At 41.3% G+C, this 27,645-nt stretch overlaps 1 protein-coding gene across 2 annotated transcripts in view; it reads right to left on the minus strand.

Moving 5' to 3' along the window:
- Positions 1 to 3,700, minus strand: part of aga (aspartylglucosaminidase) — a 72,045-nt gene extending 68,345 nt beyond the window's left edge. Inside the window, exon 1 of one of the 2 annotated variants that reach the window (XM_034182115.1) lies at positions 3,473 to 3,692. In XM_034182115.1, the coding sequence (XP_034038006.1) occupies positions 3,473 to 3,575 (103 nt within the window). In that variant the 5' untranslated portion in view covers positions 3,576 to 3,692. Of the gene's footprint in view, positions 1 to 3,472 lie in introns of both variants that reach the window. The other variant, XM_034182116.1, reaches the window with a different exon arrangement.
- Positions 3,701 to 27,645: the final 23,945 nt, after the last annotated feature.

A 27,645-nucleotide genomic window follows, 5' to 3' on the forward strand; every position in this document is an offset into this window, starting at 1 on the left:
TGTCCAAGCCATGTACAAAAGAGGATCTACTGCCTCACTTCTGGGATCTGGTGTATGTGGAATGGCATGGCTGCATATTTTTACATTTCAATTACAACCCCAATTCCAATGAAGTTAGGACGTTGTGTAAAATGTAAATAAAAACATAATACAATGATTTGCAAATCCTCTTCAACCTATAAGTATTGAATACATCAACCTAATTGAATACACCACAAAGACAAGATATGTTCAAAGTGATAAACGTTTTTGTGCAAATATTTGCTAATTTTGAAATGGATGCCTCCAACACGTTTCAAAAAAGTTGGGACGGGGCAACAAAAGACTGGGAAAGTTGATGAATGCTCAAAGAACACCTAATTGGACACAGACTGCGAGTGTCATGATTGGGTATAAAAGGAGCATCCCCAAAAGTATCAGCCGTTCACAAGCAAAGATGGGGTGAAGATCACCACTTTGTGAACAACTGCATGAAAAAAAATAGTCCAACAGTTTAAGATCAATGTTTCTCAACATTCAATTGCAAGGAATTTAGGGATTCCATCATCTACAGTCCATAATATAATTCAGAGAATCTGGAGAACTTTCTACACGTAAGCGGCAAGGCCAAAAACCAACAATGAATACCTGTGACCTTCGATCCCTCAGGCGGCACTGCATTAAAAACTGACATTGTGTAAAGGATCTTACCGCGTGGGCTCAGGAACACTTCAGAAAGCCATTGTCAGTTAACACAGTTCGTCGCTACATCTACAAGTGCAAGTTAAAACTCTATCACGCAAAGCGAAAGGCATACATCAACAACATCCAGAAACGGCGCCGCCTTCTCTGGGCCCGAGCTCATTTGAAATGGACAGATGCAAAGTGGAAAAGTGTGCTGTGGTCTGATGAGTCCACATTTCAGATTGTTTTTGGAAATCATGGACGTTGTGTCCTCCGGAGAAAAGAGGAAAAAGACCACCCAGATTATTACCATTGCAAAATTCAAAAGCCAGCATCTGTGATGTATGGGGGTGTGTTAGTGCCCGTGGCATGGGCAACTTACACATCTGTGATGGCACCATCAATGCTGAAAGGTACATCCAGGTTTTGGAGCAACACATGCTGCCATCCAGTGTCTTTTTCAGGGACGTCCCTGCTTATTTCAGCAAGACAATGCCAAGCCACATTCTGCATGTTACAACAGTGTGGCTTCGTAGTAAAAGAGTGCAGGTACTAGACTGGCTATTTTTTATATTTATGGATTTTGTGTAACTTCATTTGAACAGTTGAGGAAATAAGAAAACCTATAGCTTATATTTTGTATATACATTGTAATGTTTTTTTTTTTTAATTAATTTTTAGCTATAGTTGTGCTTTTAAAAATTGTAAACTGCAGACGACTGGGAGACTAACAAAAAATACAGTTATTTTGAAAAAAATACTTTTGTGCCACTAATTTGAACATCTCTTAAGTAAACATTTAAAAAAAAAATGTGAATTCCAGAAAATTGAAAGTATAGTAAACATTTTTGTGTAAACTTTTTCATGTTTATGGATTATGTGTAATGACATTTGACCAATCAATGAAATAAATTGTAAATTAAAAAAAGATTATATTTTGTATTAAATACATTTTAATGTTTTGTTAATTATTTTATAGCTATCGTGGAACTTTTAACATATAAAATGGTAAACTGCAGAGAAAACGGAGGACAAATGAAAAGTACTATTATTTTGTAAAAATATTTTTCAGGTTTCTTGTGTGGAATGATAAATGGACATCTCAAACACACACTCACACACACACACACACACACACACACACACACACACACACACACACACACACATATATATATATATAGCTAAGGGTCCAGCATTTCTGAGCATCACCAGTCATCTATCGCAGCGACAGATATCTGAAGCTTTTGTACAACAATCATTTCCTCATAAATTCAGCATTTTTGTGTGTGGACCACAGACTGCATAAGTGTGGACTGGTGTCCTGTCCAGGGTGTGCCCCACCTCACACCCTGTGACTGCTGGGATAGGCTCCACCCCCGTGACCCTTAACTGAAGCAGGTATATAAAAAAAGAATGAATGTTTCTGTGTGTAACTACATGTGAATATTTGATTAATAAATTTTGAAAAATGAAACTGCATAAAAACCAGGGAAGTAACATTAAATACAGATTTTTAGTAATTTTTTTAAAATTTTGTATGGCATGTAACTTTATATTATCTCAATAATTTAAACCAAAACTCCAGAAAACTGAATAATAATAATAATAATACAGTCACTTGCCCAGTTCCGTATCATTGCCGGTTCCGGATCACTGCTGTAGTATTTGCGCCGCCATTTCTCGTAATCAGCGAGAATAAGCTAATACTTGGTACCAATGGAAAGACTGATGATTTGTCTACAAACGACCACAAGCTCGACTGGATCCAGCCATCCTTCTGATCAGCAGAGGAATCAAAACATCCCGGTGTCTGCAGTGTGCGCACTTTTTCTCACTCACTTATTCCTGCAAGTTTGAAAGTAACGATCTCTAAAACGTAGCAAAGGTGAGTTAGCCGTTCGGTGTTTTTGGTTCTAGAGTGGGAAAATACTTACTTGGGTAGAAAATGTCAGTGTGTTATGTCTTGCTGTTTAATTGCTGCACGCATTTATCTCCGACGTGAAAATTTGCCGGTTGTGGATCACTGAAGCAGCAGTCTCGTGTCAGTACTTGTGAGCCATGTGGACTTTGGGGCTCATCTCAACATCACGAATGGGCATGAATGTGGGGGCTTTTACTTTTTAATTTGGGAGAAATCTTACCTCCACACTTCATTTTTTGCTTGTAAAAACGTATAACAGTGCCTTTCGAAACTATAAATTCTCATTTAAGTATAATTTATATAATTTTGTGTTCAAAACACATTCTCGGGCACAGTGTGTATCATTCTGCATTAGAAGGGTTCCAGCCAGATGACAGGAATGAACCCAAAGTGACACAGAGTGTCGTGATCCAGAACCGGCAAAGTGATCCATTTCCGGCAAATATTTGCGCCACACATAGTGTGGCTTCACACTTTAAGCTGAAGGGCTACCCCATCCAGACTTTTTCAGCTAGATAACATCCAAATACCCAATACAGCAATACACAATAAAGGACATTAAGGTGCATTATGGTTCAAAAAGGTGATCTGGAACTGGGCAACTGTCTGTAATACTATAATTATTTTGTAAATACACTTGTATGTATTATACCATAAAATTGTGTTCCCTACTTCTAAAAATATTGCAGAACGTATAAAGTCAAGAGAAAGATGACCAGAAAAATGAGTATTATTTTAGAAGACGCTGGAAGTTTCAATCATTAATTCATATGATTAAAAAACGAACTTTAAAAAAAACTCTTCAAACAGGAGGTGACTGGATTATTGTTTGAAAAAGAGCACTATGCGTTAATTTTGCGTGTTTGACTGATGCAGTTTTGTTACCTTCAGCCGTCGCGTCTTTAAACGACCACGTATTTATAACCAAAGGCAGCGAGGCTCGTCCGAGGGCGAATAAGAAAGTAGAAATCAGCAGTGACGTCAGCATTTTGGCTCGAAAAATACCGCTGCTTCGGTTTTTCACTTCACCGTCAAAGCGTCAGTTTTTTTTTCACTCGAAGTAAGAAAATTAATGCGTGAATCAAAGAAGAAAAAGGCTGTAAAGTTAGAACTCTGATAACTTCCTCAGTGTGTCACATGCGGAGTGGGCGGGGTCTCCATTTAAAGAGACAGTCACGCTTGTTTTGGTGTACCTAATAATTTGACTCAACATTTAAGTTAGCTTAAAATCTGAAACATTTCACAGACATTGTCGGCACCCTTGTTGTTGTGGTTTCCTAAAATGAGGTAAGTGAATTACTGTAATTCATGTGTTTTAATTTTCTAGGTGTGTTTGCCTCTCTCTTTCTCTCTCTCTCTCTATAATACAAATAATGGATGGTAAGGAGTCCAACATAGAGAAATATTGGATGAAGAAAAGTTATATTGGACAAGGCGTAGTGTTATGTTCTCCACCCCCCTCCCAAATTAAGCAAATAACAAAGAGTCAACTAAATTAGATAAATTTATTTTGTTGTGAACAGCATATGATTGATTCAGAGTACTTCATAAAATCATAAATGTAACAGTTAAAATGATAAAATTATTTACATGTGATGAACTCAGTATCCTGTATGAACTCAACAAATGGCCCATAAATAGGCCTATACACTGAACACCCATATAAATAACAAAATTTTTATGAACAGGTCATTGACTCAGCAACTTCACAATACTAATTTTTAGCAATTGTATCTACAATAAACTGAACAGGTGACCAGAAAACACAAAGATTAATGAGTTTGACAACTTTTCGTATTTTGCCTGAACAACCTCGTTCACTTGTCGGTCATGTTGTAATTAATAGTAACATTACAATTGTTGAATACAGGCTGCAAAACGGCCCTGGACATGGTATTGTGTGTAAGGTTTTGCTGAATGTTTGTCTCACGGAGATACCTATCAAGTTCTTCATCCAGCAAACGAAAGTTGGGAGACAGTGGTAGCACTCCTTGCTGTTGTTCAGGGGATCGCCGGGGGACGGAAGGACGTTGTGGAGGTACTGCCACACTCGATGCATCAGGAAGTACTGGCGGTTGTGAAGTTCCTGCCAAGCTTGAAGCATGAGTTGCAGGAGGTCTTGGAGCCACTACCAAAGTAGAAGTGTCATTACCAGCGAGCCCATGTGATAGAATGTTGCTCATCTGATGTTTACGCTTCTGTGACGTCCTGGAATAGGAATTCAGGCTTGCCATGCTTGCATGTTGTGTCACCGACAGAGGTGTCAAGTAACGAAGTACAAATACTTCGTTACTGTACTTAAGTACACTTTTTAGGTATCTATACTTTACTCCTTTACTTATTTTTCTGCCTACTTCTGACTTCTACTCATTACATTTTCACACAAGTATCTGTACTTTCTATTCCTTACATTTTTAAAACAAACAGCCTCGTTACTCTTGGCTTCAGTTTAATGTTTATATATATATTTCACGTCATGTGAGCCTGTAATCAACTTTTCTGCAGCACGGCTTTGCTTTGAACCGTGAACCAATCCAAGCAGTGGTTCGCAGATTGAAGCAATGCTTCGACCTATTGCTTCGTTTATTCTTTCTTTCGCTTAATTTTCCCCCGCTAAAACCCTAAAGAGCCTACTTCTGTGAGTATTATTTACCTTTTCTATGTTAAACCGATCTGTTATGGTCTTCTGAAACAGTTGATAGATGTATTTTATAACTTAAAAACGGGAGCGACGCTAACGCGTTAGCATGTCTATGGCATTTTCAATGTTAAAGTTAGCATTAAGCAGCTCTCGTCAGGTTCGGGTGCATTTGTTTTCAAATTGTAATATTTGTTAAATTTATTTTTGTTTATATATTAATAATCTAATGATTATTATATACAATTTTAGAGAGGCAAAAAGAACCTGAATAGAAACACAACAGAAAATATAAAAGCAACTAACAATACATACATAAATAAATACATACAAAAATAAATAAATGTTTCCTGTGAACACCTAGTGACTCTTACACCTCCACTTCATCCCTGTCTTATTTAATGACAGTTTGTTTCGGTCAAACCATATTTTCAATGTGTTAATTTCTTTAGTTATTTCCTCCAGAACTATCTGCCAAACTAGAAAACTGCTGCATCCTAGTAAGAGCAGAATACTACTGGAATGAATTTGAATAAGGAAAATTGTTTTGTTTGTTTCCTTCACTAAATGGATGCTGCACTCACTGCAGTTTATTGTCTGGAATAGTCCCAGATTGCATTTCAGAGCTTCTAGAATTGAAACATTTTCGTGCAGGTGGTGTTGGGGGTAATTTTGGGTTTTGGGTCTTGGGCCACATGTAGAACGAATCAGTTTTTAAATTAAGCTTTCAGTTCATATAGTGGCATCTACTTTTTTTTTTTTTTTTTTTTAAAGGTTACTTTATACTTTTATACTTTAAGTAGATTTTGGAGCACATAGTTTTTCACTTTTACTTGAGTAAAGAGGTCAAGTTGATACTTCAACTTTTACCAGAGTATTTTTAAACTGCAGTATCTATACTTCTACTTAAGTAACAAATGTGTGTACTTTTGACACCACTGGTCACCGATATGATGTGTCTGCCCTCTTGCCCGGCATCATCCAACAAGGTCACCGTAGTGGCTCGAAGGCTGCGATTCGTGTACCTTTGAGATAGCTCGCCATCCTTGCTAATGGTAGCCATCATGTCGCCCAACATCTTCTCACCAACTGGGACGTTATCATACCATATCTTGTCCTTTGTGCAGTCTAGCTACAATCCAATTCAGACAAGAAATATACATCTCATGTGGAAAATTGTAATGATACTGTTGTCAATATCTTCCAAAATAGAGAGAGGCTTTTTGCATTTGTTGCAGTGAATTAATATAAACCCAAACAGACATGCCTTTCTCTTGGGTCATTGGAATAAGTAGTTACATTGTGGATTGAGTCTTTCTTTGTAGAAAACAAACAGCTTGACAGGACAACAATCATCATCTTTTGAAAATCAGCAAGAGAAAAAAAAAAAAATTTTGAATTTCAAAATTTCATGATATACAATTGATTTTCAAAAGTTAAGTGAGAAATGTATTTTGCATAATACAAAATATTGAATAAATATGTACATACCTATGACTTGATACATTCTGGATTCTTTGTGGCCATCATCATCTTGGTGGTTTTTGGTGACTTCATCTGTAACCTTGTACACATACGTATTCTTGTCTGCATCTGTGGTAACTGCAAAGTCAGTTATCTTCAGGCTACGTAGGTTCTCTCATCCCCTCCTCCCATGGTAGACCATCAGATTCACGAACGCTGCTTGTTGTAGAATTCGAGGACTCACTTTCACATTTTTCCTGAAATACTCTCTCAGCTTCAGGAGATCTGCGGATTCTAGGGCTGGATGATGTCTCACAGAAACTTTATCATTCTGCTTTAAAACTTTCTTCATTGCACGAAGCATGTTGTTAGCTTCAGTAAATTCTTTGTCAGTAGTTAGATTCACTTGAGATTGATCTCTCTGATGATGAATATTGTTCAACTGTCTATTCAAGCCATTTCTAATGGTCAACAGGGTAGACTTTTTGTATAATTCTCCTGTTTTCGACCGCACCTCAGCGTAAAATTTTCGTAACAACTTTGCAAGCCCTTGCCTGTCAAGTTCTGTCCAGTGACAGTTTGTTGATTCAGCTCCAGTTGCTGTGATCGACGATTTTGATGCGATGAATGCTTCTACAACCCCTGGCAAAAATTATGGAATCACCGGCCTCGGAGGATGTTCATTCAGTTGTTTAATTTTGTAGAAAAAAAAGCAGATCACAGACATGACACAAAACTAAAGTCATTTCAAATGGCAACTTTTTGGATTTAAGAAACACTATAAGAAATCAAGAAAAAAAGATTGTGGCAGTCAGTAACGGTTACATTTTTAGACCAAGCAGAGGAAAAAAATATGGAATCACTCAATTCTGAGGAAAAAATTATGGAATCACCCTGTAAATTTTCATCCCCAATACTAACACCTGCATCAAATCAAATCTGCTCGTTAGTCTGCATCTAAAAAGGAGTGATCACACCTTGGAGAGCTGTTGCACCAAGTGGACTGACATGAATCATGGCTCCAACACGAGAGATGTCAATTGAAACAAAGGAGAGGATTATCAAACTCTTAAAAGAGGGTAAATCATCATGCAATGTTGCAAAAGATGTTGGTTGTTCACAGTCAGCTGTGTCTAAACTCTGGACCAAATACAAACAACATGAGAAGGTTGTTAAAGGCAAACATACTGGTAGACCAAGGAAGACATCAAAGCGTCAAGACAGAAAACTTAAAGCAATTTGTGTCAAAAATCGAAAAATGCACAACAAAACAAATGAGGAACGAATGGGAGGAAACTGGAGTCAACGTCTGTGACCGAACTGTAAGAAACCGCCTAAAGGAAATGGGATTTACATACAGAAAAGCTAAACGAAAGCCATCATTAACACCTAAACAGAAAAAACAAGTTTACAATGGGCTAAGGAAAAGCAATCGTGGACTGTGGATGACTGGATGAAAGTCATATTCAGTGATGAATCTCGAATCTGCATTGGGCAAGGTGATGATGCTGGAACTTTTGTTTGGTGCCGTTCCAATAAGATTTATAAAGATGACTGCCTGAAGAGAACATGTAAATTTCCACAGTCATTGATGATATGGGGCTGCATGTCAGGTAAAGGCACTGGGGAGATGGCTGTCATTACATCATCAATAAATGCACAAGTTTACATTGATATTTTGGACAATTGAAAGGATGTTTGGGGATGATGAAATCATTTTTCAAGATGATAATGCATCTTGCCATAGAGCAAAAACTGCGAAAACATTCCTTGCAAAAACACACATAGGGTCAATGTCATGGCATAGGGTCAATGTCAAGGAGCAGATCTGATTTGATGCAGGTGTTAATTTTGGGGATGAAAATTTACAGGGTGATTCCATAATTTTTCCTCAGAATTGAATGATTCCATATTTTTTTCCTCTGCTTGGTCTAAAAAAGTAACCATTACTGACTGCCATAATATTTTTTTCTTGATTTCTTATAGTGTTTCTTAAAGCCAGAAAGTTGCCATTTGAAATGACTTTAGTTTTGTGTCATGTCTGTGATCTGCTTTTTTTCTACAAAATTAAACAACTGAATGAACATCTTCCGAGGCTGGTGATTCCATAATTTTTGCCAGGGGTTGTAAAACATCAGTAGCATGCTTGTCTACCTTCTTAGTGTTTTTGGCATCCTTGAAGTTCAGTATTTCCACCAGTTCTTCCTCTGTGAACTCAGCAAACCTCTCTGGCAGACGATTTTCTGCTGTTGTTGACATGTTTGTTGCCATTTTTTCAACCAGCGCCTGTCAGCTAGTTCCTGACCTTCGAATGCCGCACTCTGATTGGCTAGCTGTTGGCAGTAACTCTAACACTATTGGTCAGTGGGAACCAATCCAATATAACTTTTGGTCCTAGCCTTTTGGGATCCTTTTGGATCCAACATAACTTTCTGGCACCAAGCATGCCAAAATACCAATCTGTGATTGGCTATTGCAGTCTGAGTGGAGAACATATATATATATATAATATGAAGCTTCAAAGCAGCAGCCAGTACCACAGTAATAGAAATAAAAGTTTCTTGCATCTATGCTGCACAATCTGGACTTTCAGGGTCCCATCATCCCCTGTGTGCTTGTGATATCAGTGTCACCGGCCGAACAGTCTCCTCTAAAAATCGGTTAGCCCGACAACCGGCCCTGAATTGAGCCAGATACTGGCCTCTCCCAGCCTGTGATTGGTTGGCGGCCGAGACACTGATGTCAGCCTCACTTTGGTGTTGCACGAGCACTGCCTTCCTATTGGTCGTTTAGGAGTGGGAAATCTCACTCCAAGATGGAGGCCAGTATCTGGCCCAATTCATAGCTGGGCCGGTTGTCGGGCTAAAACTTGGTTCGCCTTGCCTTCACTGCGCATGCGTCTGAGACTGACTTTGAGTCTTGACTCTCTACACCCAAATTGATCAAAGGAATAATGTGATTATTAACCATCAAATGGCAAAGTAAAACCTCTTAAATCATTCTAAAGTCAGTTTTAAGCAGAAACGAGGCCGTTTCAAGCAGAAACGTGGCGATAATCGCCTCATTTTGCTACTGACGCTCTGAAATGACATAGGCGCAGTAGCACGCCAGTCTCAGGCATTATGCTGTGGTGCTCTGATCACTTCCCCTGTCTTTTATTATGAAATAATGCTGAATTAATATGAAAATGATTGTTGTACAAAAACTTCAGATGTCTGTCACTGAGAAAGATGATGACTGCAGTTTGAAGCAGAAACAAGGCCATAATCGGTGAATCACTACTGACGCTCAGAAATGACACATGCGCAGTGAAGGCAGGGAAGACCGCTTTTTAGGGAAGTCCGTTCGGGCCGTGACACCGGTTCAAGTCGCCAGTAGTAAATAACGAAAATGGTGTCGTCACTCGTCACTGTGCGAGCAAAAAGGAAACACAAACCAGCATGAAATGTGGTCACTGAAGGTTCAAACATAAGTTAATGTGTATATACGAGGTCTGTCCATAAAGTATAGGTCCTTTTTATTTTTTTCAAGGAATTCCGACGAGGGGCTGGACGACTCCTCCCACAAGGAGTGCTCACAGGCGAATGACGTCACCGACAGGCGTGGAAAAACTCACGCATGCGCACGAGGGTTCATGCATGTCTGACGTAAAAACATATGAATGAAATCCATATAGTTTTTGAAAAAAATAAAAAGGACCTATACTTTATGGACAGCCCTCGTATGTGTATATTTTTTTTATTTTTTCAAATCCCAGTACAAATCACACCCAGGTTGCGTGCCATCTATATTCCTGTTCCAGAAAGTCCTTAATTTTCCAGTAATTGTGAGGAGTCGATGTATCTTCATGCAATGCCATGTTGGCACGCAACTGGAATCTCTCCACAATACACAAAGGATCATGGGACACTGAAGTTGTCTATATCTGAAGTGGTTCACTTTAGGAAGTTGACCTGGACCACACTGGAATTCTAATTATGCATAAGACTTCAACAAGCGTGTAAAGCTGATGCACAGTTCTGGACATGGCATGAATATTAGAACTATTGCTCAAGACGTCTTGTGCATTTCAGAGAAATTAAACTCTAACCCTCAACCACTAAAGGGAAGGTGATATGCATGACTGGGCCGCCGCTCAGGGCTTCATTGTGATAAAATATCTGTAAAAGTGTTGACGTTCAAGGCATCTTGAACATCACAAATTATTTTTCATATTATGAAATTATTATCGAAATATCATGTCAAACTTTTCAAAATGCAAGAAAAAAATAATTGAAAGATGACTGATCCAAAAAGCAAAGTCAGACGCAAACAAGTTGTAAACTTGTTTTTGAGATTGGGAACGTGTGTGCATACAGCAAACTTGACTGTCGAGACGCTTAACACAGAGTCCAAAAATCAGCAACAAGTCAAACAATCCTTAAACCATTCCTCAGAGGTACAGAGAGGACAACGGGCAAAAACAACACTTGTTTTAGAGGTAAATGTGTCAAGCAGGACTGGAAAACAAGTCTGTAGAGCAAAGATAAACAACTAGAGAATCCGGCAAGGAGTCATCGACTAGCCTTCTTAACACATGGGCTGAAGAGTAAAGTGAAACAGTGAGATATCACTTAAAATGTCTCACATAATCGAGTTGTTTTAAAGTGTCATTGTTTGATTTGTGTGGCTTTATTTAGTCGTGTTTTTCAACCGATGAGTGACATGAAATGAACCATTCAGCAGCGTTCCTTCAGTGATGTACCAAGTTGTGGCTGGACCAATACCAGGATGTCTGCATGAAAGCTGAAATAACTAGTCTGAGGAGTCTCAGTGAGCAGACACACCTGTCTTTCCTTCAAGAAGCAGCCGAGAAGTAATGATAAAGTGGCTAACTTGTGAGCCGGCAGCAACTCCTACGCCTTATAACCTGGAAATTATGGAGAGCAATTTGACGGAGGCCAGCAGGAGTCGCTGTGCATGTAGTTGTCAATCGCCCTCACTCCCCCAACAGCCAAAGGATTCTCTGGACTGACTCCGGGTCTTAGCTGACTGGTCAAAGCGTCTGCCTCCCATGCTGGAAATTGTGAGTGTGCATCCTGAGGGGAGCAAATTCTGTTGTGTAAAGTGGAGTCTAAACTCCTGGATGGGCCGGCAGGTTACTTCCCCAGCCAAGGCTGGTCCCCATTGACAGCTGGATGGACTGTGATCAGTGGTGGGCACTGCTTAACTGAAAAGTTCATTCTGCTCATGATAAACTGTTAAAACATTTAGCTGTAATACCTCTTAGCTTTGTTGCCTTTATGATATGAATTTAGTTTTGACTTGGGTTTTTGGTTCTAAAACCTCAGAAAAACAGACCTAAAGAGCTGGAAGTATGTTGTATGGGAAACATGGAAGTTCCCAAAAAAAAGGGTTAGCATTCCAAGATCAGATGATGATTAAGTTTTACATAAAACATTTTCAATGAACATACAGTTTATTCACAGTACAGAAAGTATTAAACAAATAAGAAATAAAAATACACACACTGTAAATTATTTTAATTAGTTCATCAAGTCTGGCTTGACCCCCTGCTCCTCAGTTTGTTAACGTCATTCAATTGTGCGTATTGATGTCACTTTTTGGTTTAGCGTCTACGGTCCACGTAGACACACTACGGCTGTTAAACTTAATTCAGTGTTTGCTGACCGAAAGTTAGTGGAACTAAGTGTAGTAGAAGCTAACTGGTCAAATAATGGTTTTCAACATTAGCCAAGAAGCTAATTTGCTAATGAAAAGGTTAGCTTTGTTAGATAATATCTGTGCTAATTCTTTATTTTATGTTAGCTATCAGCTATTTGTGTTATTTGTTTGGAAGTTCTGGGAAATATAAGTTAAGTTTTACTTTGTGTCCAAGTCTCAGACACAGGGAGATCTCCCCCTGTTGGTGAGAGCCAGTAACATTAGAAATGTGAGACTAAACCACACCCATGTTAACACCCTCAAGGTATAAAAAGTGTTGTATGACTCATTTTAGGGGCCTTTTCACAAGATGGACGCTGTCTGTGAGGGTCCCAGGCCTGGTTTCTAACGTGACCTTGAATAAACTCAAAATGAGACATACAATGGTTTGGTTTTTGGTAAGGGGCAGAATTTTACATAAAAGAACCAGGTAGAAATAACAGCTTCACTGATTAGAACTGAACCTTTATCTACACATTGGTAGCCCTCTATATTCTGTGAAAAACTGCAATTTATAAAGAGAAACCAGTCTCTTTGTGTTTTTCAAATGAATCTTGATTCTTTACACAAATCATCTGTATGCTACAAATACTTTAAAGAACACAAACATCAATACAGGAGAAAAAAAATCATCTAAAAAGTTATATTTTGGTGTAAAATGTAAAAAGATTCACAACCTTAACACCTGTGTTCATGGGAGAACTACACAACTGTATTGCAGTTACAGAAATAAATCAACTGTTCAAGACAAAAAGGCGATGGATGTAAACTTTGAGATTTCATGGCTTGAATTTTGTTTACAAGAAGGGCATCTACTAAATTTCCCCCTAGGCACAACATTTTTGGAATAAAACATCCATTTATTCAGATTCAGTTTATTCTTATACCCTTGGGTAAAATTAGTTTACAGTGAGTGAGTCATCTCATCTGGTAAACACACAACAGAACACAGTACTAGACAAAGTGACGACAGTGCAAAAAAGTTAAAAGAACAAGGACGGCCCCAAAATAAAATAAAAGCAAGATAAGTTAAAACATCAATAGATAAAAAGTCTGAAAACATGTCATACCGAGCCAAAGGAATAAAAACTAAATAAACAATAAAAAAAAATCATCTGTCATCATCATTTGTCATCTTTAATCTTATAACACCATTAATCTGGTGCCTGCTGTCAAACCTCAGTCTTGTTTTTCTGTCTTCTCACCACCTTCAGTTTATCCTGAAACAATCAACTTGATAAAATAAAGAATTCATTTTTTTGGTTTTTTTTGTGTGTACTTTTCAAGTTTATCTTATATGGCATTGTGTTAACAACACATACTTCATGCTGTGTTTGGACCGTTTCTTTCAAGTTCTGAGAATGACATATCCCAGGTGGCAAAGTGTCCCTCAGAACAGAACTCTCGATAAAATTAGATCCTTTCGTTCGCACCGAACAAGTATAAAGCGTGGGCCAGGCGGAAAAAGTAACAATAACGTCTAACCTTGAGACGCCAACAGCGCAACCTCTTTTACATTATTCATACGAAAAATACAATTTTCACTTATATTTTATTCATTGGTTTTTCCTTAAACAATGGGAAGTCGTAGCGTGATTTTGACAGGGTTGTGTGACAGAGAAAATGAATGAGAGAGGAGGGGGAGTTATTTCAATGATGTTGGTTGAAATGAAAAATAGTACCTAATGGAATAGCTGTTAAAGTCATCAGTCACCAGTGCTTTTTAAAGTAGTTTCATAATTTAATTATATTATCATTATACCCTACTCAATGCTTGCATGGTCTGGGTGTTGGTTGGGTTTGTGGAAACCAGCGGCTTAGGCACTTTTGTTGGCAAGGACTGATCTTGACTTACCGGACGATGCTGTGATCTTTACATAATCAATGATACCCTGATTGCAGCTCTTGAGAAGCTGAGTGAGGAACTGAAGCATCTTGGTTTGTCATTGTCATGGTTCAAGACTTTCAGTGCCTTTCTGGACTTGGCCAGCAAAACAGTGACACTGTTGAGCTTTGGGAGATATTCATGTCTCTGGGGCCTTTGAGATGTTTGGCAATGCAAAGGAACAAAGATCCAAGTTTTTAGGGTCCTTGTGCTTCCAGTCTTATTGGGCAGTTGTGAGACTTGGATGTTAACCACTGATGTAAGGCTACGACTTTGGAATAAGGTTTCTACAAAGGACCCTTTGCTACTGCTGAAATGTCTTTGTGTCAAATCATTAGATAATTAGGGAGACTCAAATGAGAAGTATCATTTGTGTGGTGATAGAACGTTGGCTTCAACATGTTGTCCATGTACTTTGTATATCTGGACTCGTTCCGGCATGCAGCTACCTTAATATTTAGGAACCCAGTACCTGGAGAAAGTCAAGGGAACGACCATGTTTCATCTTCAGAAGATTGATAACTACTTTGGAGAGGTGGGAAAAGACTGGTTGGCTGCCTGGGTGGTTGCCAACCAGGATCCAAGGCTGTTCCGTGATGTGGTGGATGCAGCCACATGCAGCCCCAATGCATTGGCTCAGACTTGACATGACGTGTAATCGGTCAAGCCGCTTTCACACCGTGCCTGCGTAGAGTTGCATTGTGCTGCACATCTAGTACGCAGGAACAGCTGCGTAAGTTGCACGCAGGGGGAAGAAGCTTGGCTACATAATGCTGTTTTTGCAGACTGCCTGGACACACACATGGATTTCATACACTGGAACAAGTCACAATACGTTATTTCCAGGAGTTAATGGACTTTATATAACAGCTGAGTGGATCCTTGTCATTTGATTGGTGGCTTGTATGTCACATGGAATATTCATACCATTTGCCATTGTGTTTCATTGACCGTGCAATAGTATACAAAAAATGAATGTTTATGAGTTCAATGGTACGAATATTTCATGAGGTGAAAAATGGAATTCAATGAGGTAAAGCCAAGTTGAACGGAACATTCCAGCTTTCACCGAATTAAATATTTGTTCCATTGAAACAATGTAAAAACATTCATTATTTGTTTTATATAACGGCCAAAATAGATGCTTGTCATTAGATATTATATTAATTTATAAACAACAGAAAAGGGACTTACATTTTGGTGTGGTGCTTTGACACAAGATGGGACACAAGATGGCGGCGCGTGCATACGCTGCGGCTTCTCTCTCTCCCGAGACCACAGGAGTTTTTCCTTGTTTTTGTTTGTCTTCGTCGTCAACTTCACTGGGTCGTGTCTCACACCATCTGTGGCATACATACAGCCGTGAGTTTCTACTCAGGAACTCGTCATTTATCTCCAATCTACACCCAGCGGTCACGGAAACGCTATGGAGCTATGGTCTGCTACAGAGGCCCAGACTATCACCGACCCCCACCCCTACACCTCGCCCAGAGTGGAGGCGCCACAAGCGGCGTGAGAGGAAACAGAAGAGGGGGAAGCGCGGAGGCATCCGAGCGAGGTTAGCAGCTAGCCCACATAAGCCGGCGATCCCCACCATCGTGCTGGCTAACGTTCGCTCCCTGGACAACAAACTGGACCACATACGGCTCCTGAGGAATACCCAGAGGAGTGTGAGAGACTGTTGTGTTTTTGTGTTCACGGAAACTTGGCTTAACAACAACGTAGCGGACCACGCCATTCAGCTCGAGCGGCTAACTTGCTACCGGGCGGACAGAGCCCTCATCGAAGGAGGTAAAACGCGAGGGGCGGGGGGCTCTGTGTTTACATGAATGACGCTTGGTGTGGGGACGCTGCGGTGGTTACTAAACTCTGCTTGCCGCTTGTGGAGCTTATGATCGTGAAGTGTCGGCCATTCTACCTACCGAGGGAATTCAGTGCCGTAATGATAGCTGCGGTGTACATTCCCCCTAGCTCCAACAATAACACCAGGAAGGAGGCACTGAACGAACTGCACCACCACATTAGTGAGCAGCAGACAGCCCACTCAGATGCCTTCCTCATCTTGGCTGGGGATTTCAATCAGGCTAACCCCAAGACAGTGTTTCCCATACTACAACAACACATAGACTTTCCAACTCGGGGCAACAACACTCTGGACCATGTTTACACCTTCCAGAGAGGAGCCTACAAAGCTTTCCCCCTTCCCCACCTTGGCGCCTCTGACCACATCACCATCATGCTGCTGCCTGCTTACAGACCACGGGTGAAAGTAGTTAAATCAGTTCGGAAGCAGGTCAGAGTGTGGCCAGATGGAGCTGTAGAGGCACTCCAGGATTCCTTCAACACCACAGACTGGGCGGTGTTCAAGCAAGCTGCCTTACACAACTCCACCACCATCGACCTCCAGGAGTACACAGACTCGGTTACAGCGTACATCTCCAAATGTGTGTGTTGGGTATTTTCTCCTCCAAACATTTTTAAAACCTTTAACAAGACAAACAGAGTCAAGAAACACCAGTGAGACAGAAAGTCAAATATTACGCGCGGAGTGCGGCCAGGCTGTACACCAAGGCTACACTAAAGTCTGGCCTGCTTTTCCGCTCTTTTTATTAAGAGACGCCCTCATCACATAAACAAGAAACTTGTCCTAAGGGTGGGGGTAATGACGCAAGACAAGTTTCTTCCCATAACATAAAAGCATACGTCAAGTGCAGCTGTAAGGAAGAACACTTCAGGTCAGCACATCTCGTTCGTCTGTTGCAGTTATCAGCTGTTTTGCATCTGCCTGGAACACTAAGCATCACAATCAGTCAAAATTCAACCTTCAGTTCTTTTACTCCCAGTCGTTAGCGGCTACAAAAACAAAGTTATGTTATAACAATAAGTACATCCAGTCCTTCATTCCCAGTTCAGATTGACCCCAGAGTGCTAAAACAAAATTGAATTCTCAGGATTGCATTAAGACAGGTGCAAAACAGCACATCTCCGTTCTCATGAGAAAGAAGACAAAGCTAAAACAAGGTTGAATAACACGTACGTTCTCAGGGTGAAGTGCAAAACAGCACAACACCGTTTTCATAAGAAAGAAGACGAAGGTACAAATGTTTAACAGTGATAACATATATATATATATATAAAATCCTTAACATTTCCCACCTGTTTATCACCTGTTAAACATACAGTAGGCATCACCCAGCTTAGTTAGTTAGTTTATTAACTTAATCTATTCTGTCCACGTTTTATTAATTAAACACCACCAACAGATGGAAGATTCGAATCCAGCTGCTATTTGATCAACCAGTTTATACTCGTCAGGCACTCCTCTGGGGACTCCTATTGCGTCAATATATGTTGGATTTCCTACTCCTTTCCAATCTCTTTTTACTCTATGTCTGGCTATGCCTTTCTGCCAATCCTCAGGAATAAGAGAGGCTGCATATGTCGTAACGTCTTCAGGGGTCATGGGTAACAATAATGATATTAATGCACAATAACCTGACACATTTCGTGGCAGTCTGTCAAAGATTCTGTTATCACCACACCACCACCATACATCACTCCTACCGACTGGTATTATTCGACTACACCACTTGTCTTATTACTTTTTCAGCTAAAGCTTCATAGGCTAAGAGTGTGTTAACTCATCACGTCAACAGTTCAAGCTTGAACTGGAGTTGTGAGCTTTTCAATATCATCATAATTCTCAGTACAGTCATTACAGTTTTCTCCACTACGGTCTGACTGTTTCAATGCTTGATAGTTTGTTGGAAGGCCAGATTACACTGTACAAATGTATTTGACACCATTTTGCCAACCATTGTTTTGATATAAGGGATCACACAACACATGCAAAGTCCAATCAGAATTAGGACTATAATAACTGGTGTCACCATTTTCAATAGTAACTGCCAACATGGTCCTGAAGTCAACCAGGACCAGGGATTCCACCGGTTCACGGCTAGGGTGTCTTTATGCATTGCATCACGAAGTTTATTCAGCTCTTCCAATGCGTCCTGCATATCCACTGAATGAATGGAGTCTGGGATGAAAGTACAGCATGTTGTGTTCAGCAGAACACAAACTCCTCCCTGTGAACCAGTAAGCAAGTCTAAAACCATGCGATTTTGCATCACCATGGTACGTAAAGCATCTATTTCAGTGTTTTGAGCTGCTACTATTTTTTTAGTTACATTCATGAACAGACCCAATCGATAATTCAGAGTTTCAATCATTAATGAATTTTTCCCACTCCTATCCAGGGGAACAATGAATGTGCTATTTTATCTCCTACAGACCACAATTTTTTGGTCCTTTAGTACATCCGAGCCCCACATGTGATCATGTGGTAACACATCTGGGTATATCAATCTCCTCCGTCTGGTGCTGCCATTCTTCTCTGTGGAGGTTCTACCACATATGTATGGTCAGTCACCTGGGTAGGTGCACACACACCACCCCAATTTGGTGGGAGACTCATGTACAGTCTGGAACCATAAAGCCAATAGATGTCATCATACACCGGAGTACCATTTATAGGTGGTAGCAAAAACTTACTAACATAAGCACATGATTCATCCGTTCCCCATGGACAGGAGCCTGTATAATTACATCCCCGTCCAATGTGATGAAGATAAGTACCATCCACATATTATGTTTTGGTTAGGCTTAAATTATTTGATAAAACATACGTTTGGGTACACAGACGTTTCTTAATTTTACCTACATTTTTATTCCCTGTCCCGTAAAAGCAAATTGGGAATGGCCGTTGTGATGACAATTTAACGTGATGATATTTTTGCGTTTCCAATCAGTCTAGTCAATGGAGCAGCACTTGGGCACGCTTGTACGTCCTCTGTTGAAATCCCTATCATATAAGTGGTTGCACTGAGGCAAGTGGTGTTGCATCTTATCAGATTTGCTGAGAACTGCTGCCCCCGAAATACAGTTTGATTATGCATCCGTATGATAAGACATTCTGTCACCCTAGCAGGGTACGGTTTAGCCGTCAGAGCTGGGTGTGTTGAGGATATAGGTATTTGCGAACAAACATAACAATTAGTAACGTAATTCCATAGCCAATAAATGAACATATCTGTACCACATATTAGTATGGTATATATGAGGGTGTCCATCTGTCTCGTTCACATTATGAATAAACCTCTTCTGACGTTGCTTGCGTTGTTCTCTGGCTCGGTCCACAGTGAGCTGCAATTCTTGGGTCAACCACCAGGCCAGGAATCCGAGGAGCACGAAACACACTAAGATCACAACGCAACCGGCTGCCCTACCAACAGTCCGGCAGCGGCGGCGCTGAGCACGCCGCTCCGGGGTCTGCTGTAGTTCAGTCATGATTGCTAGGATACAGTGTTGTTAACCACCTCACCTAATAGTGCAAGGATCTCCCTGCTTCACTGGCATTGAGACAATCTATTGCTAATTAAATAGACTCCCTTTGTAGCCAGACTTCCCCTTACACTGTGGAGGCCGCCAACACACGCTGTATCTTACAGTGATGTATCCACGTTGATCTCTCCGCTATCTTTACTGCAGTTGGTGTTGTTAACAGCACTCGGTATAGACCTTCCCAACGAGGACTGGACCAGTTCTTCCTCTTAATCACTCTGATGAACACCCAGTCTCCTGGCTAGACTACTGGAAGGCCGTCCTGTGGAAGATCAAAATTATTCGGCAGTAAATGTGTTTAAGTTATCTCTTTCTGTGTTAATGTCTTTTTCATAAAATTTGCTAATGTTTGTTCCTCATCTGCTGTTTTAGTATCCATGTCAAAATTGGTAGACGATATGGTCGTCCATAAAGTATCTCAAATGGTGTTAACCCTGATGGTGTTGGTGTTATTCTCATATACAATTTTACTAGGTCCAACATTCAATCCAGGTTCGTTTTGTCTCTTCTATACATTTCCTTAATCTTATTTTTATTGTGCCCTTTGTCCTTTCCACTAATCCGGCACTGTGTGGATGATAAGCACAATGATTTTTGAGATTGACCTGTAGCGCTTCTCCTACGTATTGCACTATTGTATTAACAAAATGCGCTCCATTATCTGAATAGACTGTTTCTGGTATTCCAAATCATGGAATGATGTCTTTGCACAATGCCTTAGCCACTGTAAGTGCATCTGCATGTTTTGTAGGGAACAATTCTACCTATTTTGAGAAGGCATCAATTATGACTAAACAAAATTCCTTCCCTTCATGTTTACTCAGCTGTATATAATCCATATGAATCACTTGAAAGGGATATTGTGGTGTTGGAAATTTGCCTCTTTGGGGTCTCAAATTGCCTTGTGAGTTGTGTTTTGCACATGTCATGCATGCTCTACAATGCTGTTTTTGCATATGCATCGAACCCATAAAGACAAAAAATAGATTGCGATATCATACCCCCTGATGAGACATGCGTCACGCCATGGCTCATAATAGCTGCCCATTTAAACATATTTTTTGGCAATATGGGTTTCTTTTGTGGTCATATCCGGAGGGGTGTCGCCCTGTGGCTGATAATTCATGTCCTAAATATTTTACTTTATCCCTACACAACTGAACTTTGTTTTTACTCACTTTGTGGCCATTATCAAATAAGAAACATAATAATGCTACTGTGTCAGTTATGCAGTTTTCTCGTGTGTCAGAGGCAATCAAATGTCATCGACATACACTAATAGTTGGCTATCTGCCGGTGGAACGAAATTAGCTAAACATGCTGACATGACTTGAGAATAAATAGATGGGCTCTCTGCGTAACCCTGCGGTAATCTGGTAAATGTATATCGTTGTCCTTTAAAGGTAAAAGCAAACCAGAATTGACTATCTGGGTGTACTGGTATCTATTACAGAAAAACAACTAGAATTTAATCTCAATGAGCTTAACAGTGTGTGCGGATCTGGTACACATGGAGCTCTTTTTACTACAGCAGCATTTACTGCCTGCAGATCTTGAATCATTCTCCATCCCACTGAGGGCGGAGCCTTTTTTTACAGGAAATATGGGTGTGTTACATGGTGAATCTGGACATGGCACTATTACTCCTGCTGTTAATAAATTCTCTATTACTGGCCTGATTCCTTCAATTGCATCAGGTTTCAATGGATACTGTCTTACACATGGTCTGTATTCTGTTTTTGTTCTTATAACTACAGGTTGTGCATTTTTTATCAGTCCTACGTCTGAAGGACCTGTTGTCCACAATCCTGATGGTACAGAAGAGAGAAGATCATCCTCTTCAGGACTCAACTGAAACACTCAGGATTGTGAAGTGGACACATCAATGTGTGTTCCAGCTGTCAGCACCAATGAGACATTAACTGGCACTTTATACAATTTAGTTGATGGACTGAACTCCGTTCGTGGTCCAACTCTGCTCCAATCAGTGGCTGACAAAGCTGTTATGACTGTCAGTCCCAATTCTTGCCATTCTGTCAAATATGGTTTACAAAGTGACACATGTAATGGCATACCTGTGAATCTCAATTTTAAAACATCTTCAGTGGCACCTGTTACTGTTATGACAGCTGTTGAGTTGCCATCATGAATCAAATCGGTCATTGTCAGCTTCACAGGTGAAACATTTTTCAATTTGTTTTCATACACTGGTGTTCCTGGCAATATGCCACTATGGACTCTAAATACACTCTCAAATCTGCATCTAAACTCTATCCATGGTTCTCCTTCTTTCTGAGTTGTCCTGGTAATTTCAGTATAATTTATCTTTGGTCCTAACACACCTTTTGCCCGTGTAATCATAGCTTCCACTCTTGTTTTCAAGACTGGATCATCATGTGGCAATGGTACGCCATCCTGGTCTGCAGGATTCCAGTCTCCGCGTACCTGACTCCATTTAGGGCCACATGCTTTCATCCACACCTGTTGGACTTCAGGTCCACTAAGGTGGTAAGAACTTCTAATGTTTTCTATATCCTGCATAAATCCCTCAATATCGACATGTGGCGATGGTATCATGTCGACTGCTGCTTTGATATCATCAGCATTCCATGTTCGATATACGAGCATGGTTGATCGATATCCTGCTGTTCCTGCACGAGGATTTGGTACTTCTATCATAGGATAGGCACCTCCCTGGTCACTGTGTTCCACCATGGGAGGGGCTGTAGGCACTTTCGCTTGACTGCGTGTTTGTGGTTTTTCTGGTTTTTCACTTTTTACCTTAGGTTTTACTGCCAAATCATACTGTGGTGGCGGTACATCGTCATCCTCTGGTAGAGGAGATAAAGGTCTCTTTGTCACCGACGATCCAGCCGGCGGTGGTTGCTGAGGCTGTTCTGGTTCTCTGTGCTGAATTATCACATCTTCTTCTGCCTTACCTACAACTTTCTTTTTCCTTACTTTCTCTAATTGTCGCTTCTCTGCTCCCTTCTGTCTGTTCTCTGCTTCCTCCTCCCAAAATGCCACTAAATCTGCCCCTACTTTCTGCATCTTTTTCTCATCACCTTTATGTTGCTGTTCTAACTCCTTCTTCAGCTTCTGTATACTGATCAGGTTCAGTCGTCCGTCAAAGTCATGTTTATTAATCCAGGTCTCCAATTTTTTGTTGTTTTTGGATTTTTTGCTTCCATAAATTTCCAGTCGTCAGTTGATAAATTTTCCTTATTTATAGACGTCTTACCCCCCATTTTTATTATCCCTTGTTATAATTTGGACTTCAGACGGGGGCACACCTAGGGTGTTCTAAATCTGAAGTTTTCACACTTTCTTTGGACGTGACAATTAATTTGCCGTCGTGTGGTTGATTCCTTTCACCTCCCCGTAGGAAGCGGAATCACTTGCCTGCTGCTTCCACACGCACGGTTGTCACTAACGTTGTCCAAAGTATTACACTTTCACACAGTTATTTACACTTACACAAAACACTATTTACACATAGAAACACTTTTAATAATCGTACGCGTATTCTTATGCCAGGGGAGCTCGCCCTCCCGTGAAATTTAACTAATGTCCTGCATTAGGGGACTCCGCCGTCCCTGCCAGATTTAACTGCTTTTTTACAGTGCACGTATTTCTACCCGGGATTTCCTTTACGTATTAAAACAGAGGAGTCCGTATCCTCCTTCCGGAATTTAACTACGGGCGTCCCTCGCAACCGTAGAGGAGTCCGCCCTCCTCGTGGAGTTTAACTGCTTTGCATTAACAGACGATTCCACGCCATCGCTTACGGAGTTTAACTGTTTTATGTGATCACTTTTATCCCCTACCGGTACGCGTATATAAACAGAGGAGTCCGCACCCTCCTTACAGAGTTTAACTGCTTTGCATTAACAGACGATTCTGTATCATCGCTTGCGGAATTTAACTGTTTATGTGATCTGATCACCACTCACTCGGTACTATTTACAAAGAAATTCTACTCACTGACTCGACTTCCTGTCTGTCTTCTTCGGGAAAATCTCGTCAACCAGACGATGCCAACGGTGGTCGACAATTGCAGACACGATCAATCGATCGGACCTTGGCCAAGGATTTACGTCTGGACTTGACGACCTCCGCTGGACACCTCCGGTATTGTTGAGATCCCGGACTGAGCCCCCAGTCAATGTTGGGTATTTTCTCCTCCAAACATTTTTAAAACCTTTAACAAGACAAACAGAGTCAAGAAACACCAGTGAGACAGAAAGTCAAATATTACGCGCGGAGTGCGGCCAGGCTGTACACCAAGGCTACACTAAAGTCTGGCCTGCTTTTCCGCTCTTTTTATTAAGAGACGCCCTCATCACATAAACAAGAAACTTGTCCTAAGGGTGGGGGTAATGACGCAAGACAAGTTTCTTCCCATAACATAAACGCATACGTCAAGTGCAGCTGTAAGGAAGAACACTTCAGGTCAGCACATCTCGTTCGTCTGTTGCAGTTATCAGCTGTTTTGCATCTGCCTGGAACACTAAGCATCACAATCAGTCAAAATTCAACCTTCAGTTCTTTTACTCCCAGTCGTTAGCGGCTACGAAAACAAAGTTATGTTATAACAATAAGTACATCCAGTCCTTCATTCCCAGTTCAGATTGACCCCAGAGTGCTAAAACAAAATTGAATTCTCAGGATTGCATTAAGACAGGTGCAAAACAGCACATCTCCGTTCTCATGAGAAAGAAGACAAAGCTAAAACAAGGTTGAATAACACGTACGTTCTCAGGGTGAAGTGCAAAACAGCACAACACCGTTTTCGTAAGAAAGAAGACGAAGGTACAAATGTTTAACAGTGATAACATATATATATATATATAAAATCCTTAACAGTGTGGACGATGTAACAGTCTTAAAGACCATCACCATCCGAGCCAACCAGAAGCCGTGGCTGACAGGTGAAGTCTACAGGCTTTTGAAGGCCCGGAATGTGGCCTTCAAAGCGAGAGATCAAGTTGGCCTGAGGACAGCTAGAGCCAACCTGTCACGCGGCATCAGGATGGCGAAGAAGGAGTACTTCAGGAGAATAGCCCACTGCTTCAGTGACAGCAGGGATGCACGCAGCATGTGGCAAGGACTGCAGTCTTTGACCGACTACAAGCCACCGCCACAGACCTGCGGCAACTCCACCTCCCTGCTGAATGACCTTAATAACTTCTTCGCCCACTTTGAGGCCCTTAACGCCACACCGGCGCACAAGTCCCCCCCCCCCCCTGCTCTGGGTGACCAGGTGGTCACACTGACTGCAGACAGTGTGAGAACATTCAGCAGGATCAATGCCCGGAAAGCATCTGGTCCTGACAACATTGCTGGCCGAGTACTGAGGGATTGCGCGGGGGAACATCTTTAACACTTCGTTGCGCCAGTCGGTCGTTCCCACGTGCCTCAAAGCCACCATCATCATCCCGGTGCCGGAGAAGTCCACACCATCTACCTTCAACGACTACCGTCCTGTCGCACTCACCTCCATCATCATGAAGTGCTTTGAACGGTTAGTCATGAAACGCATCAAGTCTGCACTCCCCCCCTCCCTAGACCCTTTCCAGTTTGCATACCGGTCCAACCGCTCAACAGAGATGCCATCAGTGCTGTCCTCCATCCAGTCCTCACACACTTGGACAATAAAGACTCATATGTTAGGATGCTGTTCATTGATTTCAGTTCAGCATTCAACACCATCATCCCTCAGCAGCTGGTCATCAAACTCGACCAACTGGGTCTGAACACCTCACTGTGCAACTGGCTGCTGGACTTCCTGACCGGGAGACCTCAGGCAGTGCGGGTCGGCAGCAACACATCCCACACCATCACTTTGAACACGGGGGCCCCCCAGGGATGTGTGTTGAGCCCCCTCCTCTTCACACTGCTGACCCACGACTGCACACCACTTCACAGCTCAAATCTCATTGTCAAGTTTGCGGATGACACAACCGTGGTGGGTCTCATCAGGAACAACGACGAGACCCACTACAGGAGCGAGATCAGCCGGCTGACCATGTGGTGCGAGAACAACAATCTCCTTTTGAATGTGGAGAAGATGAAGGAGATTGTTGTGGACTTCAGGAGAGTGCACACCCAACACTCCCCTCTGACCATCGATGGTGCTGCTGTGGAGAGGGTGAGCAGCACCAAGTTCCTGGGTGTGCATGTGTCGGAGGATCTCTCCTGGACCACTAACACCGCATCACTGGCCAAGAGGGCTCATCAACGCCTCTACTTTCTCCGCAAGCTTCGAAGAGTCGGAGCAACACCACACATCATGTGCATGTTCTACAGGGGTACGATCGAGAGTGTCCTGTCATGCTGCATCACGGTGTGGTACGGCGCCTGCACAGCGACTTGCCGTAGGTCGATTCAACGCATCGTGAGAGCAGCGGAGAAGATCATGGGCACCTCTCTCCCACCCCTCCAAGAACTGTACAACACCCGCCTCACCTGGAAAGCCACTAAGATCGTAAGTGACCCCACTCATCCATTACGTAGTCTCTTCAGCCTGCTGCCGTCGGGGAGCAGACTGCGCAGTCTCCAGGCCAAGACCAGCCGGCTGAGAGACAGCTTCTTCCACCAGGCTGTCAGGACACTCAACTCCCTCCCTGCTTTGCCCCCTTTCCCCCTGTTGCCCTCCACTCACACATAAACACAAACTGGACTGTTTCACTTTCCCGTCAATTCCCTAACCTCCCTAACCTAAGCTGCTGTGAAGATATTGCACTTTATACATACAATACTCTCTGCACAATGATCAACAACTGTATATATTCTTGCTCTGGTCATGGAATTTGCACATATCCATTACTGCTGAATGTTGTCCTGCCAATTTGCACTACAAGTATTTGTTTGTTTACAATTCTACACTTGATACTTATACTTTATTATATTTCTACACTTGATACTTATACTTATACTTTATTATATTTCTTTAATACCTTCTTTTGTGAGGTCAGGGAGTCCAGAGATCAGGTATTTAAGTTCTCAATATGTCTGTGATGTATTGTAGAAATGACAATAAAGCTGACTAAGACTAAGACTAAGACATCAACAGTCCAACACAAACTTTAAATAGGAGGCCAAAATTGATCTCAGTCAAAATAAATAAATAAATAAATAAAAAGACTTTCCTCAGTCCAGTGAAAAATCACGTCAGAAATTAGTTTAGCTTTTCATCCAAGCAGCTCTTCATGCCTCCACACGACGTATGGCAGAGTGGATTTGTTTGTTTGTGTGTGTGTGTGTGTGTGTTAGAAGAATTAGCACCGTCAATTAGCTTGTACAAATTGTCATCCTTCAGCAAAACAAACTCTGCTATGTTTAACTAAACGCCGCCCCCATAGTGTGTGTGTGGGTGGGGTTTGCAGCGTGCAGTGGTACAAAAGGTATGGAAACAAATTTGCATGCTAAATGCAATGCAACACAAATGAGATGTATAATCAATGCCACGTGACATACAAAGCACCAATCAAATGACAAGGTTCCACTCAGCCATTACATAGTTCTTTTTTAGCGTGCAATTTTGGTGCTATATGAAATGTGCTATCGCATACCCTGATCACTGTGCATGCTCTCACTACCAGGGTCACCGTTTCACTAAACATAGCAGAGTTTTGCTGACGGACGATGATTTGAAGGAGCTAATTGGCACTGCTAATTCTTCTAACACAAAAATAAATAAGTTGAATAAAAATCCACCACACTATAAGCCGTCTGGAGGCATGAAGAGTTGCTAGGATGAAGTTTGGATGAGAAGCTGGACAAATTTCTGACGCAAGTAGAGGACAGTCTGTACACGAAATCAGTTGACAGCATCACGGACTACTAAGAACAATTTTGGACTCCTATTTAAAGTTCGTGTTGGACTGTTAAGCACCAGTGATGAACACCAAAATGTAAGTTCATTTTTTCTGTTTATAAATGAATAAAATCTCAAATGACAAG

This window comes from Thalassophryne amazonica, chromosome 11 (assembly GCF_902500255.1).
Source record: "Thalassophryne amazonica chromosome 11, fThaAma1.1, whole genome shotgun sequence".
Lineage (NCBI taxonomy): Eukaryota > Metazoa > Chordata > Actinopteri > Batrachoidiformes > Batrachoididae > Thalassophryne > Thalassophryne amazonica.